The sequence below is a fragment of the Pygocentrus nattereri genome, chromosome 11 (genome assembly GCF_015220715.1).
Source record: "Pygocentrus nattereri isolate fPygNat1 chromosome 11, fPygNat1.pri, whole genome shotgun sequence".
Lineage (NCBI taxonomy): Eukaryota > Metazoa > Chordata > Actinopteri > Characiformes > Serrasalmidae > Pygocentrus > Pygocentrus nattereri.
In genome coordinates this window covers 25,256,186-25,273,931 of record NC_051221.1, presented here as the reverse complement: position 1 = coordinate 25,273,931, position 17,746 = coordinate 25,256,186, and the positions used below count along the sequence as shown (strand labels likewise).

The following is a 17,746-nucleotide window of genomic DNA, read 5'->3' as shown; positions in this document are numbered from 1 at the left end:
TCTTTGTCTAAATGACCCAGAAACCCCCCCTACTGGATGGGCAACTGCCTTTACCTTTGTAATTAAAATGGAGGTGTTGAGGCCCACCCAGGAACTCCTCCACCTAGGAGCTAGGTTGTCTCAGAGATATCCCTTCAACAAAGGGCATTACTAGATTGGGGAGCTACAGCTAACCAGATGTGAAATAGGTTAACCATTGGAGGTCATTACATGACAAAAGGATTGCTCTCCACAGCCCCCACATATCACCCAAGAGATACAAAATGAAGAAGAAGGTTTAAGAGAAGTTACAGAGTTGCTGACACATGATAAATTAGCTGAAATGGAGTGGAAAATCTTCTTGACTTTAAGACTACACATATTGACGGCAGCATTCTGCTGAGGCTTGTGTATCATGACTGTTTGAAAGACATGGACAGTGTTGATTTCACAGCAGTTGTGGATTGACAATAACTTGGGCATTAGTTGATTTAGTAAGTTCTAAACTTCAGCAAAATGGAAAATTTAATTTCAACTGAACTGACTGAACTGCAGAATGTCAGCTTTAATTTGAGCAAATTAACATCTACAGTAAATTAACCATATAGAAATCCCAGCCTTTTTTATACATAAGTATTATAAGCAAAAGTAATTGGTCAACTTAACTATGAGCACCAGCCCTATTCTAATCTTTTTCACAGATTTTTTTTCTTTTTTTTAATAAACATTCTAGGGAGCCTAAATATATACATGAAACATACTGCCACATTTCCAGTATGTTCTATTGGCCAATGTGACATTAACATTTTCTCTTCAGTGGGTCCAACTCTGATTTTGCATTCTTGAACTGACAAATTGCCCTTTAAATAAAATGAATCAAATAAAGTGCTATGCTGAAAGTTAAAGGCAACTGGCTATTTAGTGCAATGAGTCATGCACAGTAATGCTGTGGCATTTAAGTATACGTGTAGCATCAGCATGCAAATACAACATGAATGCACTTATCTGAATCACGTTATTTACATCAGAAAATTGCAATAGGTCAAAAAAAATGGCTGACTGTCAATTGAATGTTTGGAGCCAACATGGGCTGATTCAGATTGGGCACCCTTAAAATGTTGAAAAAATAGCACTTGGCAGCAAATCCTTCGATCACTGCCTGAAATCTGCCACCTGCAATCATCACCTGATGCAGTTTTCTCTGGTGATGCTCTGCCAGGCTTATTTGGCTAGTTGAGGATGTTTCATGTTCTGACCCTGAACTGTAGCTGCTTTAGCAGTAAGCTGTTAAAGCTGAACTACGCAACATTTGGGGATTTAGAAACCTCTCTGGTGGAAATGTGTAATTGCACACAGTGTGCAGAAGAACATTTTGTAATGCTGGGTTGGTGCTTTGTTTCCCAACCACTAAAACTAATCTGACATGTGCAAATTCTGAGAAAAGTAAATTATCTACTAATGTCTTTACTTCTTCATTGGTGTAATGTTGATTCTGCATTTGAGACCTAAACATTGAGGTGGACCTTCTTTTTGGAACTGTGCGCATAATGTTAACATGTGGCGTGGTCTGAAAAAAATGCAAAATCCAACAAAACACATACCATACTTTAGTGTTTTTTTTCCCCTCTATTTTAACTAAAAAATCTTACATAGTGCTGCTTTAAGATGCTTTTATACATTGCTGAATTCATTATATTACAGCCATTACCAGTAAATATCATTAATAAAGTCAGAAGAGATGGTACCATCTTCCATACATAGCAAAGCCAACGATACATATTAAACTGTGGATCATGTCAGTTTGGATCACTTGAAACCTGCTACATAACACTGACATAACACATGCCTTAAAAAAAAATGTTGTGCTATCATGAGTTGCCATGACAGATGGTGTTCAGTAATATACTGTAAGTAAGACACATGCCATAGTGTTTGATGTCATGAGAGTTTGATGTCATGAGTGTACTGTAACTAGCCATCATGACATCAAACATAACATCTGTCTTAGCCATTAACAGTAATAATAACACAACACCGTTATATTACTGAATACAACTCATGACAGCATATGACATTTTAGCTTATAACACGGTTATGTTGGTGTTATATAGCAGGGTTGAAATAAAGTGCAAATTGCAACTCTTACGTTGAAGGGATTTTTTGTGGAGGTATTGGCTTTTAAGTATTCCTCTTTCTTTTCAGGGTGATATTGCATATATCAGATGAATGCAAGAGGTCACTGTTTTTACAACTTATTTTTCTTTGTCTCTGCAGATAATATTTCGTTTTGCTCTTGCGCTCTTCAAGTGCAAAGAAGAGGAGTTTTTGAAGTTGCAGGATGCCATGGCTATTTTTAAGTATCTTCGATATTTTACACGCACAATCCTGGATGCAAGGTAAGATGTATATCTTTTTAACCCCAAGGTATTGTGCTACCTTATTAGACATTTAAAACAAACTGTATGCTACAACATTGATCATTGATCTTGTTGTGTTTAGCAACCCATCTAGTGTCAGATGAGTGTTCATTTTTGACCCAAAGAATAAATATTTAAATAATTCAGATTTCTTTGTGTGTTTCCTTAACAGAAAGCTGATGAACATGGCCTTTGTGGACATGAACCCCTTCCCCCTGAGGCAGATCCAGAATCGCCGCACCTTTCACTTGGAGAAGGTTCGCCTGGAACTCACAGAGTTGGAGGCCATTCGCCAGACATTCCTACGAGAGAGAGAGACCACCCAAGATGGACGCACACTTATTAGTGATGATGATGAAGACAACTAAATGAGCACCCATCAGTAACTGGACCCAATACAGCTAATCAGCCAATCAAACAGTGCTTTGTTTAAAGTATGTGTTTTGGAGAGATGGTTTAAATCTCTGCTTCTTAGCACAGTGGCTTGCAAGGACCAAAGAGCATGATGCAGCCATTTTAGCTGACCAGCATTCTTTTTCCTTATCAATGTACTTTCTCTTGAGCAATCAGTGAAAAATGATATATCGTCTTTCTTATAGTTTTCTCTACAAGTCAGTGTTAACATCCACATCAGTGTATTGGTTTATATTGTGAATGACTTGTGTGTGCTAGGTGGTGTTGATTGACCAAGAGTTAAACTTCAGGTACCTTCATGGGATGCTGGGCTTGCAGTTCTGGTACACCAGCATTGTGCATTGTTCAACACTTCACCTACCAACAATACATGGTTCACTGCAAACTCTTGTGTATATGTCTTAAAACATGTTTACTTTCAGTTGTGTTTACCTTTTATATGTAATGTTTCAGGTATAACTGTTGCATTATTTTCTATGAATCATGGTGTACTTGTGAAATATACAATATTTCAGGTTTTGCTCATACAAATATCATATTCTTTGTACTCCTGTCCCTGTTTTTATGTCGTGTGAGGCACTTAAATCACTTTAAATTAGGGTTGTGCTTTTTAGGGTGAATTTCAGTTTAGGGAAGTATGAGATGCTATACGGTAAAACGAGCAGTAGCCAATTCTGTCCTACATGCACATGAAGTATCAGCAGAAGCTCAGTGAAAATTCCTGTCTTCTGTCATGAGATGACAGTTAGCTGCTGGAAAATAGTTCTTGGACAATGCGAATCATGCAGTCAGTCAGACCAGGCTGCTTATTTTCTGCTTGAGTGGCATTCTTTTGTTGGCAGTCAGCTGCAATTGGTCTAGCTTGGGTCCTCAGTTGTCAGTATATCCAGTGCTGTCAGTGACATGCGTGTTATCAGTGTTACAGTATGGCATGGCTGTATTTCAAGATAATTTTGGTTAATAGTCATGGTCCTGAGTTTAGCTGTAGTGCTATGAATGTGTCTTCACAGTTCATAGCACTAAAGAAATTATTTTTTTCCTGTGTGTAAGATCAAATGTATGTTAACATGAACTATCCTGTGTTTTAGTACATCACTCACTGAAAAATAGGTTGTATTTTTGGTTCTGCCTTATTCAACAGGGAGCAGTATTGTATGATTTTTTTTTTTTTAATCTAACTTTGTGCAGCTTTGATCAGATTTCCATGTAATATTCATTCTACCTGCTCTCCGTTTTTACTCTTAGTGCTTCAGTAAACCTAAAAGTGGAATTGGATTTTAAAGGTCCATTTAATGAGGGACATTGAATGTTTAGCAGTTTATTTTGCTCTATTCATTTAGACATTTGGATATTGGCCTAACAGGCCTAACAGATGGCCTAAAAGACTTTCGTATAGTAGGATAAAATTCCCTGTCTACTTTTATCTGTAGAGATGTTTACAGCAGGTTGGCTTCAATGTGGATTTGTTTTCTCTTTAATTACTTTTCATCAGTTTTTCTCTTTTAGGTTGGAAGCTTCCATAAATGCTTGTGGCCTCCTTTACACATGCCTTCAGTTGATGAATGATACAAAACTGTGAATTTTCTCTTTGAGAGCTGGTCTCTTGAATATGGAGAATGTCTTAATTTTGTTCAAATCTAATCTGTGTACTAGTGATAAGTGTTGTGATACAATCTTTGTAGCTGCATTCCCTTCAATGGAATTTTTGCTTTTCAGTGAGGACTTTCCTTTAATTTGAAAATATATTATTTTTATATATTGTTTCTGTCCAATGAAAACCATGTATCTCCATTTTTGTAGATTTTTTTAAGTTTCTGCATCATTTCAATGCATCAGCTGTCCTTTACATTGTGTAAAAATGTAATGGTGAATGAACCAGTAGAAATGCTTTAAAATCACTTTGACTTGCATTGAAAGGTAAGAGTGTTTTTTCCTTCTCCTGTAAAGTTAATATTTTGGAGTTTTTCATTGGACAGCGACCATCTGCTTTTACATTTTGCCATATATTAATTGCACGAAACCATCACTTGTTACTCAATAGGTATATTTTTTTCAGCTTATCTAGCTCTGCTTTTTTTGTGTGTGTAAATGAATAAGCTAGCATGTTAACTTTGCATTGTTCATTAATGCAATGCGTTGCACAGGTCTGTATATATAAATGTAAAGACTCTTTATGCTTGTATGCAAGACATTTAGAAATCATGTAATACTTTAAATGTTACCAAGACATTGTACTTTTTCACAAAATAATCATTAATCATTTGACTTTAGTGATGTGATCTTCCATTAAATTGCCTTTGTATTGAGCGCAATGCCTCATTATTATAGTTTCACTTGTGCTGGTCAGTGTGTTCATCTCAATTCAGAAAGAGAAGCCAAGAGAACTCTTATAGACACAGCCAGGCCTCCAGTGCTTGGCAGGAAATTTGAAATAGCTAATGTAGTGAAAATTCCCAGGGCTCACCTCAAGTTCCTTCCTGGTTTTCTTGATTATTGTGTGCAAGCTGACTATAAGAATTAGGTCAGAGTGTTGGAGGATTCCACAGTTATTGAGGTCATTCTCAATGTTTCACAACACATTCTGTGCATTTTTATCTTTCTTTTTTCTCTACCTCATTTTATGAGACTTTGCCAAGTAATGACCCGTCAATGCCCCGTTTTTGCCTGCAGGTGTCAGTCTCACCACTTGCTGCATTCCTCTGAGATAATATCCAGGGGTACAAAAGTCATTTGACGCTGTTTGATTATGCTGGGAATTTACCGTCATTTTGCGATAAAAAGCAACTTTGGATTTTTGACTCTCCACTGTAAATTAATGTAATGAGATGTTATTTTAATGTAATTTTCTATTGGTTCCTTCATCACCAAATCTTGCACAGTGCAAACAGCAGCTGGCGTTTTCATTACATATATATGTGTGTGTGTGTGTGTGTGTGTGTGTGTGTATTTTTTATATTTATATATATATTCTTTGTTAAATGTTAATTGCTATATTTTATAACCTGATCAGGTAAATCCATGAGTGGATCAGACGCAGCAGTGCACCTGAAGTTTTTAAACACCTCAGTGTCACTGCTGTGCTGAGAATAGTGCACCAAGAGCTACTGTCTGGGACTTTACATCTACAAGGTGGACTGAAAAGGTAGGAATGCCTAATAGAATGTACAGTGGGTGGACACAGTGTTTAAATACTCCTGCAGCACTGCTGTGGTTGATCCACTCATAACAGCGCAACGCACACTAACTATATATATTATGCACGTATATATTATACATACACACACGCACACACACACACACACACACACACACACACACACACACACATACATATATATATATATATATATATATATATATATATATATATATATATATATATATACATTAATGTGTTAATGGCTGTTTGAGTGCTCGAGTGTCCAGAGCAGACTTCCCTCAGGTACCTGAGGAACTCGGCCTTACTCAGAGCGAGCTTGCCAGCAGGAGGCGCGCGAGCTGACACAAAATGAGCGCGTGCCTGAAGAAGTGAGTGAGCGGCGCGAGCTCAGTCCTAATGCCACTGGCAGCGGCTCACTTCAGCTGTATGATCGCGCTCCAGTTAAACAGTGTGACCACGGGCATAGAGCAGGTAAGACACCTCTAACTTCAGAATTCCTGAGAGAAATGGGAAGTTCTTCAAGTTTTCTAAATAAGTTAGACTTAGTGGGGACGTCGTTTTCGACTCCGTGTTAAAGGATGCCTGAGTCAGAAAACATAGGTAACAACTCTGTAGTTAATGACGCCGATGAACTGCAGTGACTGGTGGTATCATTATGTCTGGCCTTCACTAAACTCTGTGTCAGATTAGTTCATCTCATCTGGGGTGACTGCCTGAAAGGTAAACATTCATAACGTTATCAGTTTGCAGGCATACGGGTGACTGTACAGCTGGTTGAGATTGACAAACTGTATACAAGGGTCATTCCCTCATAACTTCATATGCTAAAAAGCGTAAAGAGATAAAAAAATAAAGAGATAGATGGCCCCTCACATTCATAGCCATAACTCTAAGTGGCCAGTATAGGCAACATTATGAAGAAGTGTATGTTTCGAGTGGATGTTGAACATGAGGAAGTCAGGGACCCTCATATTTGCCCATGTTGGGGGAAGAAAGTTTCTCTGAGCTTCCTTCCTTTAAGAACGGACGTCTATAGCCTATATGACTATATGACCTATATAACTTTTCACCATCTCGTCTTCATGAGACTGAGGGTGCTTTGTTGTGGTCCAATTCAGTTTCACCGCCATGTGCTTGAGTGAGTGTTTCCCCTTTTAAATCCCCGCATAGACAGCCCTGCTGGATTTTCTTTAACCTGCTTGGTACCCCAGACTGGTCTAGCAACTGTTTTGCTGTTTTGATATTGAGACAAATCTGTGCTACTACTTTATGATCAGTAATAATGTTGAACTATATAAACAGTGTTGCATTTATATTTCTTTAGACCAGGAAATGGTAGAGAAAAACATGTTGCCTGGTGAATAGTTTGTATTTGCTTTCAAACAAAGTGTTTTTATGCCCCTAAAGGCTGATATATAATTGACAAACAATGAGAGATAGTTAAGTAACATGATGCCTGAGATTCGCCCTCTGTGATGTGCTGGAATGCAAGCAGCATGCAGGAACACATCCTTTTTTTTTTCTTTTTTTTTCCTTCCCTATTTGGTGTTTCAGAAATGCTCCAGAAAACATGCATATAAATACCTGTCTTTTCACAGCATCTCTGGACTCTTCTGTGCTGCCCAAAAAGGGGATACCCACTGGACCTGTAGACCCGCTTACGTGTTGAACTTTTATCAAGCCACAATCATCATCAATGAGGACACTGGGCATGGCTGTGTTCAAGCAACAAAAAGTGGAGGATTTTTATGAAATTGGAGAGGAGCTAGGAAGGTAAGTGATATAATAAATTGTAGGATTACACCACAGGTTTGTGCTGTCGTTAAGAACATCTATCACACTGCATGCTTTATGGACAATCCCCCAGAGTGTGTTTAAAGGAGCTAGCTAACAGATGGTTTGATGATGTTTGAGAAGGGAAGGGCTGCAGTGGGATTTGCAATCATAGCTTGAATAATATGAAGTTTGGCTTCATCTTGATTTGTTTCTGCTACAAAACAGCAAACTGATTGGTTGTTTTTGGAGTGGATGTTGTCCTAGATGTGTACATGCAAGTGGATAAAGTGAGTTAGTCAGTGGATCTCCAAGGAAAGATACGGCAAAATTAATAAGAGATGTCAAATCTCTTTTTTATTACACAGTGAGAAGTAAGTTTGCCTCTCTTTTTTGTCTTTTTTTGGCAGTTGTAATTCTGAATGTCTTTTTTTCTCTCTCTTGTGAAAAGGAAAAAAGACACCCGACAGGCAAAGCCCAGCTCTCATCACTAACCGAAAGAATATTAACTGTTAAAACATAACTTGAAGTATCTTTTCAGCAGAGGGAAGTTGTAAATCTATTCAGAAAGGAAGTGGGGTTATACTCTTCAATAGCTTGTTAGCTTTCAGGAAAGGTGTAGCCTTACACCCAGGTGCTCAGCCCATGCCTCTGGCCTTTTGAATAGCTTTGGGTAGAACCTGCACTAAAATGCTGATCTAGGAGTAGCTCCTCCTATCTAAATATGAAATGTGATTTAGAAAAAAATAGCAAGAGTCTTAGGTCAGCACATGGGAATGACTTCCATTGTCACAATGAGGTTATTTCCCTGGAAGAGGTCAGCTAAGGAGGCATGGCCTGTGGCTAGCGGGTGGATGCTTGTTATTGTTTTGAATATATAGTATGAGAAGGCCCACCATCTGCCTGACCGTCTTTGTGCCCCATTCAATGTTCTCTCCCTCATTTATATGCAGTTTCTGTGACACACCCTGGCTTAGAGAGGGGATGTTAGCAAAATACACTGTAGCAGAGCTCTAGATTTTAATGTAGAAGCAAAGCTGTTGCATTCAACTTGGGTGAGCTTCAACAGCTCAACTACATCTTTAACTAATACACTTTTTCTGGTTCTATGAATTTTTCAATTCTGAGGTATTTTATATTTTAAAATGTATTGATTCTACACAGCTGAAATTATATGCAAAAGAGACTGGTTTGACTCAAACAAGAACATTTTTCCCAAAACAAAAATTTGCAAAGTATCATGTTCTTGTGCAGAATAATGATCTTATAATAGTGTAACTGAGCAATAATAAGTACAACTACAGACAGGATGCACAAAGATACCACTTAAAAAGATGATTCTTCAGGGGTTCTTTAGTAAAGAAAATAGTTCTATATAGAACCATGAACATTCAAAGAACCATTTGCTTGGTTAAAGGTTCTTTGCATTGTGAAAGAGTTCTTCAGGTTGATAGAGAATGTGCTGTATATAGTTCTGTACATAACCTTTCTAGATAACCTGTTCTATATAGCACCAAAAAAGGGTTCTTCTATGGTTATGAGGTCAAGCTTGTAACAATAAAAAAGCCCTTTTTGGTACCATGTAGAGCTCAAAATAGAACCATGTGCAGCACATTTATCAGGCCACAATAGTAGAAACATGTTTATCATGCATACATTGTGCTTATAATGAACAAGCATGCTTGACAAGTTAGATATAAGGCTGAACAGTTTGGGCAAAATATCCTATTGTGATTGTTTTAAATTTATTCATTTATTTATTAAATGTATTATTTTTTTTTACAAATTAAGATACATGCCTGTTGCTTTGGCCAAGAAGATTTTTCTGGCCTGAGGCTTGAACAGTAAGCATACTGTGCCAGCCTGCCTGTTAGTGTGGTTGGTATTTAATTATATTTCTACATTTAAAGCTAAGATAACTTTGTTGATGGTATAATAAACAGCTCTTGCAGTTTGAATATTGCAGACTTTCAAATAGCCATTTCAGTATAACAACAATCTTTCAGCCCTAGTCAAATTTTATTTTAAAAAAAGAAATATTTACTGAAAACTTTAACAAGAATATTGCCTTTGTGGTGACCATGGTCACCCTCCTGCCAATCTAGTCCTCCCTGACATGCAGTCTAGGGTATTTCATTAGATACTGTTTAGCTACTCGAGTGATAGCCTATTGGTGCGGTGCCAACTTATTTGACACTTTTTTTATTTAAGACCTTATTTTATAGATATTAAACTTCAGCCAGTGGAACAGCATCCATGACGCCTGGTGGACTAGCCCAGAAAGGAGGGACCACTTTAAAATGGAAAACGAGCGCAAAAGAAATCTCCACAGGCTCTGCATTTCTAGTGACCACAGTGTCTACCTCATTATTAGCCATTAGGAGAATATAGTAAATCTGTTTTCACATCAGCATCCATGAAAAAATGCAAGGGATTTCTTTACATGTACATTTACATTTTGAGGGCAATAGGTGTAATTATGTCCCAGGTTTTGTTGAATTATGCCAGTATTGTTCACCCAAACTGAACATTCAGATAACACTTAAGTCTAGAACAGTGTTCTGAGTTTTAATGTTATACATGTTGTAAAATCCTAGTATATCATGCAAGGTCAAGTGTCTTTCAGATGAAAATTAATGTTGTGCACAAACACTTGTCGCTTAAGTGAAAGAGGAAACAGTATGTATGTGGTTTGACAGTATCACCAAACCATCTGTGGTCTGTGACAGCAAAGCAGCCAGATGCTAAGGATGATGTGGGGGCAGGGAGACATGGAAAAGCAAAGTATTAAAGAAAATAAAAGAATAAAAGCAAACGAGACAGGTGTAATAGTTAGACATACCCAGGCATTGCTATGTCCCACTCTTTCATTGTGTTCCATGTGGGTGAGGGCTGCCTGTTACGTCATGCCATGAATCACTCTCCAGCGTTGCAGGGGGCGACTGAGACCTTACACAACTCTTCCCTGGAGGCGATGTTGGCTGACAGACAGGGCTTTGTACAGAGATTACCTGAGAAACTGCACATTATTTCCGTTGTGTGCTGCACTACAACTCTCCCCATTGGTAAACCACCTTTGAGCTATCACTTTCATTCTTCTCCACCCACGAAACACTTGCTGACCATCAGAATATTTGTCATCCTGTCAGTCGCTGTCAATCTCTTAGCAGACTGTGGTGAACTTTTTGTACTTTATCTCACATAGAGAGCAAAGCATAGGTTTCTCTGCGGTTCCAGGAGGCTTCTCATAAAGCTTACTTGAAACCAATAACACAGCCATCAGCAATTATAAGGCTGAGAATTGTCTGTCTCGCATTAGCACCACTGACATTTGCGATATTTGCTCTAGATGTTAGAAATCCATCAAATTAGTGTGGATGTTTAATTTGAGTTTTAAGCTCACAGTTTTAATAAACAGTATTATATACAGCACTCTGCAAAGTTCTGATTCTAGTGTTTTATAGTTATAGTTCTAGTTATAGTTTATAGTTCTAGTGTTTTATAATTCATGGGCAGAAATACTCTTACCGCCAGTGTAAATACTTTTTGTGGCTGCTGGACAGTTTTGCATAGTACTGTCTACTTCGACAAACAAGAACAAAATGCAATTCAACATCTTTTTTTGCAGACTTGTGGTTAAGCAAGAGAAGGAAGTGAGATGAAATACGAAAGACAGATAATTGATATGAGTTCCCTTTCAAAGGAGTGTACTCCTTCAAAATAGCATCACGGCTTGGGTTGTTGACATACCTTGAGCTACACTGTCAGGATATAAGTCCTAGTTGTACTTCTACATCTATCTTGCATAATAGTGCCACGGTTGCTAAAAGGAAGTTTTGTTATATCGGTGTCCCTCATGTTCTTGCTCAAGGTTTTTGAAGGATGAAGGGTTCTTACTATAGCATACAAGGTACATTTTGTTTGTATATGTATGCGGTCTGAAGTGTATTTTGCGAAAAATCTTATGTACACAGTTTACCACTTAACTTATATAGTCAATAATACATGTTTGGTGTCCAAATTATGCTTCTGGCTTGATGTTCTGGACCATGTTTGTTTGTGGAAGATCATGAAGGTGTTTGTTGGAGTGGAGGACAGGTGCTGCCGATCCCTGTGGAGGGAGGAGAACTTCTCATTTTTCATCCAGCTGTATTTATGCCATGCTTGCTATTTACAGCTAACAGAGAAAAAACAAAGAAACAGTTGCATAAACACTGCATGATAGTTTTGGAAAATCACTATGCAATAATTGTTATTCTTTGTGTTGATTTGATGGACCAGTATGATTATTTATATCAAATTATTGCAGCATGCGCTGTCCAGTCGTTTTAGAACATTCCATGAGTTCTTCCCCTACGCATTTGGACTGTCACTACTGTACTGCTAACAGCAGGCTTTGAAGTGTTAGGCTAGGGCAAGTCTCTGTGTCTATAAATGTTATTGCTTTATAGAAAAACCTCAGGGTTCAAGCTGAAATGAAGTACAGGAGCATAATGGTTGGATTACTAAGCAGCTGCAGAAGGCAGTGAGCGGGAGTCAAGTTTGATTTCTGTCCTCGATAATGTGAAGTACATGAACGTGGGAGGGATAATGATGTGTGTGGGTTGTGTGCCCCCCTCCCCCTTCTGAAAATCTCAGTAGTGATGACAACCAAAGTAAAATGATGTTTTAGTCTGCATCTATCATATTTGATATATATTTGATTGATAATGTCTGATAATTGTAGTTACAGTTACAACTGCACTTGTCCACGTTTTCTTGTATAACTGTATATGACGGACTAGTTTTCATCCATGTATAGTTTTATTAGGGGTGTATCATACAAAATCATAATTTAATTAGACATGATACAGTAGTGTTTTAATCGGATACATTTTTTTCCGATTGAAACACCACTGTTTTATATCTGTGGAGCAACTGATAATGTTCCTTGTGTTAATACGTTAATGTTTTCATTCTTACTTAATTAGAGCACTGAACATTATAAAAGTACAATATTTGAAACAAAAAATGTGCTTTGTGTCTAGATCACTCTTGCACATGCTAATATGTATTATGTTTGATTCACACATCTGAAAATAGCCTGCAAGCTAGTCATGATACAACAATACAATGTGATACAATATAGTTTGTTATAATTCAATACAATATGATTTGTTGTATTGTTGCATCCTTAAGTTTGCCATACAGTCATGATACATGTTTACTTCTAAAACAGCTTCGTATTTATGATAAATAAAGACAGATGATAATGATACAAGTCAGTTTGTGAAATTTCTGTCCTGCTAGATGTGCTCCTGTCAACTATAAGTGCTACTATTGTGAAATGGAAGCATCTAGGGGCAGCAATAGATCAGCCACAGAGCAGTTAACCATGCAAACTCACAGAGTGGAGCAAGCAAGTGCTGAAGCACACAGTGTCTATCCTCACTCACCTGTGAGTTCCAAACTGCCTCTGGAAGCAACATCAGCGAAAGAACTGTGCATTGGGAGCTTCATGGCATGGGTTTCCGTGGCTGAGCAGCTTCACACAAGACTAATATCAAATGGCAAGCATTGGGGGAGTAGTGTAAAGCATGCTGCTACTGGAAACTGTGGAAACATATACTGTGAAGTGACGAATCACACTTCTCTATCTGGCAGTCTAACGGACAAGTCTGGGTTTAAATGCCAGGAGAATGTTACCTGCCCGACTGCATTGTCTCAACTCTAAACTTTGGTAGAGGAGGGAAAATGTTATGGGATTGTTTTTCAGAGGTTGGCCTAGGCCCCTTAGTTCCAGTGAAAAGATATCTTAATGCTTCAGCAGCTGTAGAAGACCAAGACATTTTGGATAACTGTGCATTTCCAACTCTGTGGGAACAGTCTGGGAAAGACCCTTTTCTGTTCCAGTATGACTTAGCCCCACTGCACAAAGCAAGGTCCATAAAGGCATGACTGGGAGAGTTTCATGTGGAAGAACATGACTGGCCCAGAGCCCTGACCTCAACCCCATCAAACATGTTGGGATGAACTAGGACAGAGATTGTGAGCCAGGCCCTCTCATACAAAATCAGTGTCTGACCTCACAAATGCCCTTCTGGATGTATGGCCAAAAAATCCCCTCAGACTCACATCAAAATTTTTTAGAAAGCTTTCCAAAAGAGTGAAACCTGTTATAGCTGAAAAGGGGGGACCAACTCCATATTAATGCCTTTTACATTTAGAACAGGATATTATAAATATTTCGGTAGATATAATGTGTAGGTGGTTGACATAACTTAAAAAAAAAAAGCAGGTGCCATTTATGTTGTGTCAAAATGTCATGATGAACGGACCAACAGAAATGGTCCAAAATTGTATTTCAGCTTATTTGCAAACCTCTGAAAAACTAAATATTGTGAATCATACATGTCTTTAAGTATTGTGTTATGTTGTTTGTCACAGGGGTATATAGCATGTTTTGTGTTCTCTTTTTTCTGTTTGTGGTTTCTCTTGCATTTCCTCACATCCGTACAGTGAGTGGGTCCTACAGTGAGTGGTTTGTAATTGTAAAACTAAGTGTCATGGCTTTCCCTCAGGCTGTTGAGTTGTGAATTTGAATATTGGGCTGGCGCCACTCAGTCAAGCACACAGCTAGTCAGGGCCTCGGCATGGCTAATAACCAGCAGCTGTTGGGAGTGGAAAGTCCAGTGAGACCTAGAGCTGTCAGAGCTGCAGGGAGGCTTAGAGCAAAGTCGGCCGGAACGCGCGCTATGGGAGGACTCTTTCCCTCTCTAGCCTCCATGTTAGCTTTACCTCCAACAAAGACTGTTTTAGGAAGGGGAGGAGGCGTTAAAGTCAAGGTCAGTTTTTTACAACATAGGAGTCTATTTTCTTTATGTAGTTTGAATTGTGTGATTTACATTAAAAGAGTTTATGGTATTTGAGGATATGCTATTGGCTTTGGCTGCCTAGTGCAATTGGCCTTGGTTACTTTTCTTAGAAAAGCTGGAAAAGACTTGTGGTCTATCTTTGCACTCTCCTGAGGATCTTTTTATTCTGTGTGAGAACCCGTTTTCCCCCTTTTGTTACAAAGAGCCAGTTTGCTTCATATGTGGCCGTACATGAGTTTTTTCTGTTCCTGTGATGTGGGTCTAAAGATGTGTTGTTGCTGTAAAGCAGTCCAGCTGACAGAATATTTCAGTGCTCTCTGGGGCAGCACTGTATATATAATAGATGCAAAGAACATTTGAGATGTTCACTTGTTCTGACCCTCCCAGGTTTGTGTTGTCCCAAGACTCTATGAGAGTGGGCCAGCTGTAAGGCTGCACATTCCCGGCAAGTCTGTTTTGGTTTGATGTGCTGTGTGTGGTTGTGTGTTTGGATGTGTGTCATTTTTTTTTTATCTGCTCTCTCTGGACTGTATGGACAGAGAGAGGGATAGCAAGGACAGGGTGGAGCACTCTGAATGTTTGTTGCTGTGATCTACAACTGGCATCACATGGTGATATGAATGTAGTGTGCTCACTCATAACACTGACTGCAGTGAATCAGTAATCAAGTTAGAGAATAAATTGTTTTATATTAGAATTACTTCCCTTGTTTTTTAACTTCAAATAAATAAATAAATAAATAAAACATAACACATTTTTATGATCTTCATTTAAGCTGAAACAGCTTTCTATCTGTATGTGGAAAAGGCCTTGAAGCATGCACCAGTCCAGTATGTTTTAGTAAATGGAAATGTAAAGATGTGTTCATGTATTTCATTTAGGCTGAGACAGCTTTCTATCTGTAGATCCTCAGAAATGGAGGCCAGGCTAACTGTAAGCTGACTGGAATGTGTCATGGTGTATGACCCTATCAGGGCACAGTACCGCTCTCAGAGCGTCCAGACACTCTCCCCTTTACCACTCCACCACTCAAAACAGGGCTGGCAGGTGAGAGTGGAGTGGGACAGCGGATGGTGTAAAATTAACCCAGCTGTCCAGATAGCACACAGAACAGAGCCACACAGCCTATCACAGTCTTTGAAAGGCCTCTCAGTGGGGCCCCATGTCCAACACAGGAAATAACTGAGCGTAATCATCCTCTAATCATCTGTTCCCTCTGTTAATCCTCTGTGCCACAGTTTTTCATGCAATCTAAAGCATGGGAATGGTATGCTAATAAAATAAGTAGTGAAAATTTAAACTTGAAGGAGACCATGTACCTGTGAAACATTGCTCAATCTGAGAGCACACTACTTTTCAATGGGGCTGTAATTGTGTAATTGTGGATGTACATAATTTTTTTTGACAATCAAGAAATTTGAGTTTTAAAAAAGGAACAGTTACCAACATTGCAGAGCCTTTTAAAGATTCCAAAGCTTTATTGGAATAATATACTGTAATTTGGAATGTTCCAGGTAACACAGTGTAAATTATTCAGTATCTTTACTGAAACTAAATAATAAAATGCAGCTTAAAACATGCTAGTCAGACCTATCTGAAAACTGTCTGGGGGTGTTGTACACTACAACATGTGTGTCTGTGGCTCACTGAAAGTTTAATCTTGCTTTTAGGTGGTGACATCTTAAAGAACATACACTTCTTATTCACTTAATCATGAATAAATGGACGGACAACGAACAAACAAATGGAAGAATAAACAGACAAATGGCAGGCAGACAAATGAGCTAGCTTTATATCTTATTTGTGTTTGCTAAGTTAGCTTTTGCTTGTTGTTAGCTTTCACTCTGTGAGATTCTCTGACGCAAACTGTTGGGTAATTACTGATTCATCAGAAAGCCAACTGTGGTTTTTCTAAGTAATTGAGATCCAGTAAACACATTTTAGGTCATATTTTAATTTTTTTGTGATAGTCATTTCCTCACATTTAAAACCACATCTCAAAACTTTTGGATCTACTGTAACAGTGGGTGCTATTTCATAAGCATGTCTCCAGCCACAAATTGGCAAATATTTTGAAAGTTCGTCACAGTCCAGTCTCTGACATTCCTCAGGATGACTGTGCTAGACAGAATCTCTCTCTCTCTCCAGCACATTTTAGACAGGACACATCATCCCTTTTTATGTCTCTCTCAATGCCCTACTAATCACTATCCACCTCCATGCTATCTTCTCTCCTGAGATGACCATCTGGACTGAGTGCTGGTGGTACTCTGTGTTAATGGGCCAGACTGATTTAGAGAGCAGACACTGAGTGTAGAAATGAGTTGGAGCATCAGATGCAGGCCTGCTTAGTCAGCTCTGATACAGCTTCCTACTCAGACACTCCCCACTGAGTGCTGTGGTGATGCAGCCTCACATAACTGCAGGGATGGGATCATAGGCAGGATTTAACTCTGAGATGCAAAGATTTTTTACTATATCTGTTCTCTTTTTCATTGTTCATTTTTTTTGGCATCACTGAAATTGATATGGCCCAGCTATGATAAGAGAAACTTACTGGAAGAGATATGTAATGTTAGGTCAATGTGTGGTATGGAGTATTAGTGCAGTTGTCCTCTCAATTTAGTTATATTGTGCTCCCTTGTTGTGAGTCAGATGTAGACATTTTATATTGCCTGGTGATTGTGGTCACAATATTTTTAATTGTGGCCTGAGTGATCATTTGCCTTGGTGTACATGTATTAACCAGAGAAATCAGATTTTGTTGCAGCTTGATAACTGTAATCACTGTAATATATTACATGGTGGTGTAGTGACCGTTGCTGTCCCTCCTGAGACTCAACCTAGCATCATAGTCACTGGTCCATCGGCTTAAATTAGCTTATATTACTCCATGAAATAAGGTCCTAAATAAAATAAATGTTATCATTTCATTGAGAGGCTATCACTGCAGTAACTAAGCGGTATGTAATAACAAAACCTGCACTAGGTGGCGTCAGGGTGGACCAGCTTGGCGGGGGGTAGGTGGGGCTTGGTACATCCCCAACATTCTTTTTAGTGTAAAGTTTAAGAAATATTAATTTTTTTCTAAGCAACACTTGTTTTTTGAAACAGTTTTTTTGTCACTGAGGGATGTTTGTTAATTGTAC

At 38.5% G+C, this 17,746-nt stretch overlaps 2 protein-coding genes across 3 annotated transcripts in view; both read left to right on the top strand.

Annotated features, from left to right (window-relative positions):
- tbc1d2b (TBC1 domain family, member 2B) overlaps positions 1 to 4,602 on the top strand; it is a 29,590-nt gene extending 24,988 nt beyond the window's left edge. The window contains exons 12-13 of the mRNA XM_017708355.2: positions 2,254 to 2,375; positions 2,569 to 4,602. Of these exons, the coding sequence (XP_017563844.1) occupies positions 2,254 to 2,375; positions 2,569 to 2,764 (318 nt within the window). The 3' untranslated portion in view covers positions 2,765 to 4,602. The remainder of the gene's footprint in view (positions 1 to 2,253; positions 2,376 to 2,568) is intronic.
- Positions 4,603 to 6,318: 1,716 nt separating this feature from the next.
- Positions 6,319 to 17,746, top strand: part of dapk2b (death-associated protein kinase 2b) — a 28,616-nt gene continuing 17,188 nt past the window's right edge. For both annotated transcript variants that reach the window (XM_017708357.2, XM_017708356.2), the window contains exons 1-2: positions 6,319 to 6,441; positions 7,569 to 7,743. In XM_017708357.2, the coding sequence (XP_017563846.1) occupies positions 7,667 to 7,743 (77 nt within the window). In that variant the 5' untranslated portion in view covers positions 6,319 to 6,441; positions 7,569 to 7,666. The remainder of the gene's footprint in view (positions 6,442 to 7,568; positions 7,744 to 17,746) is intronic.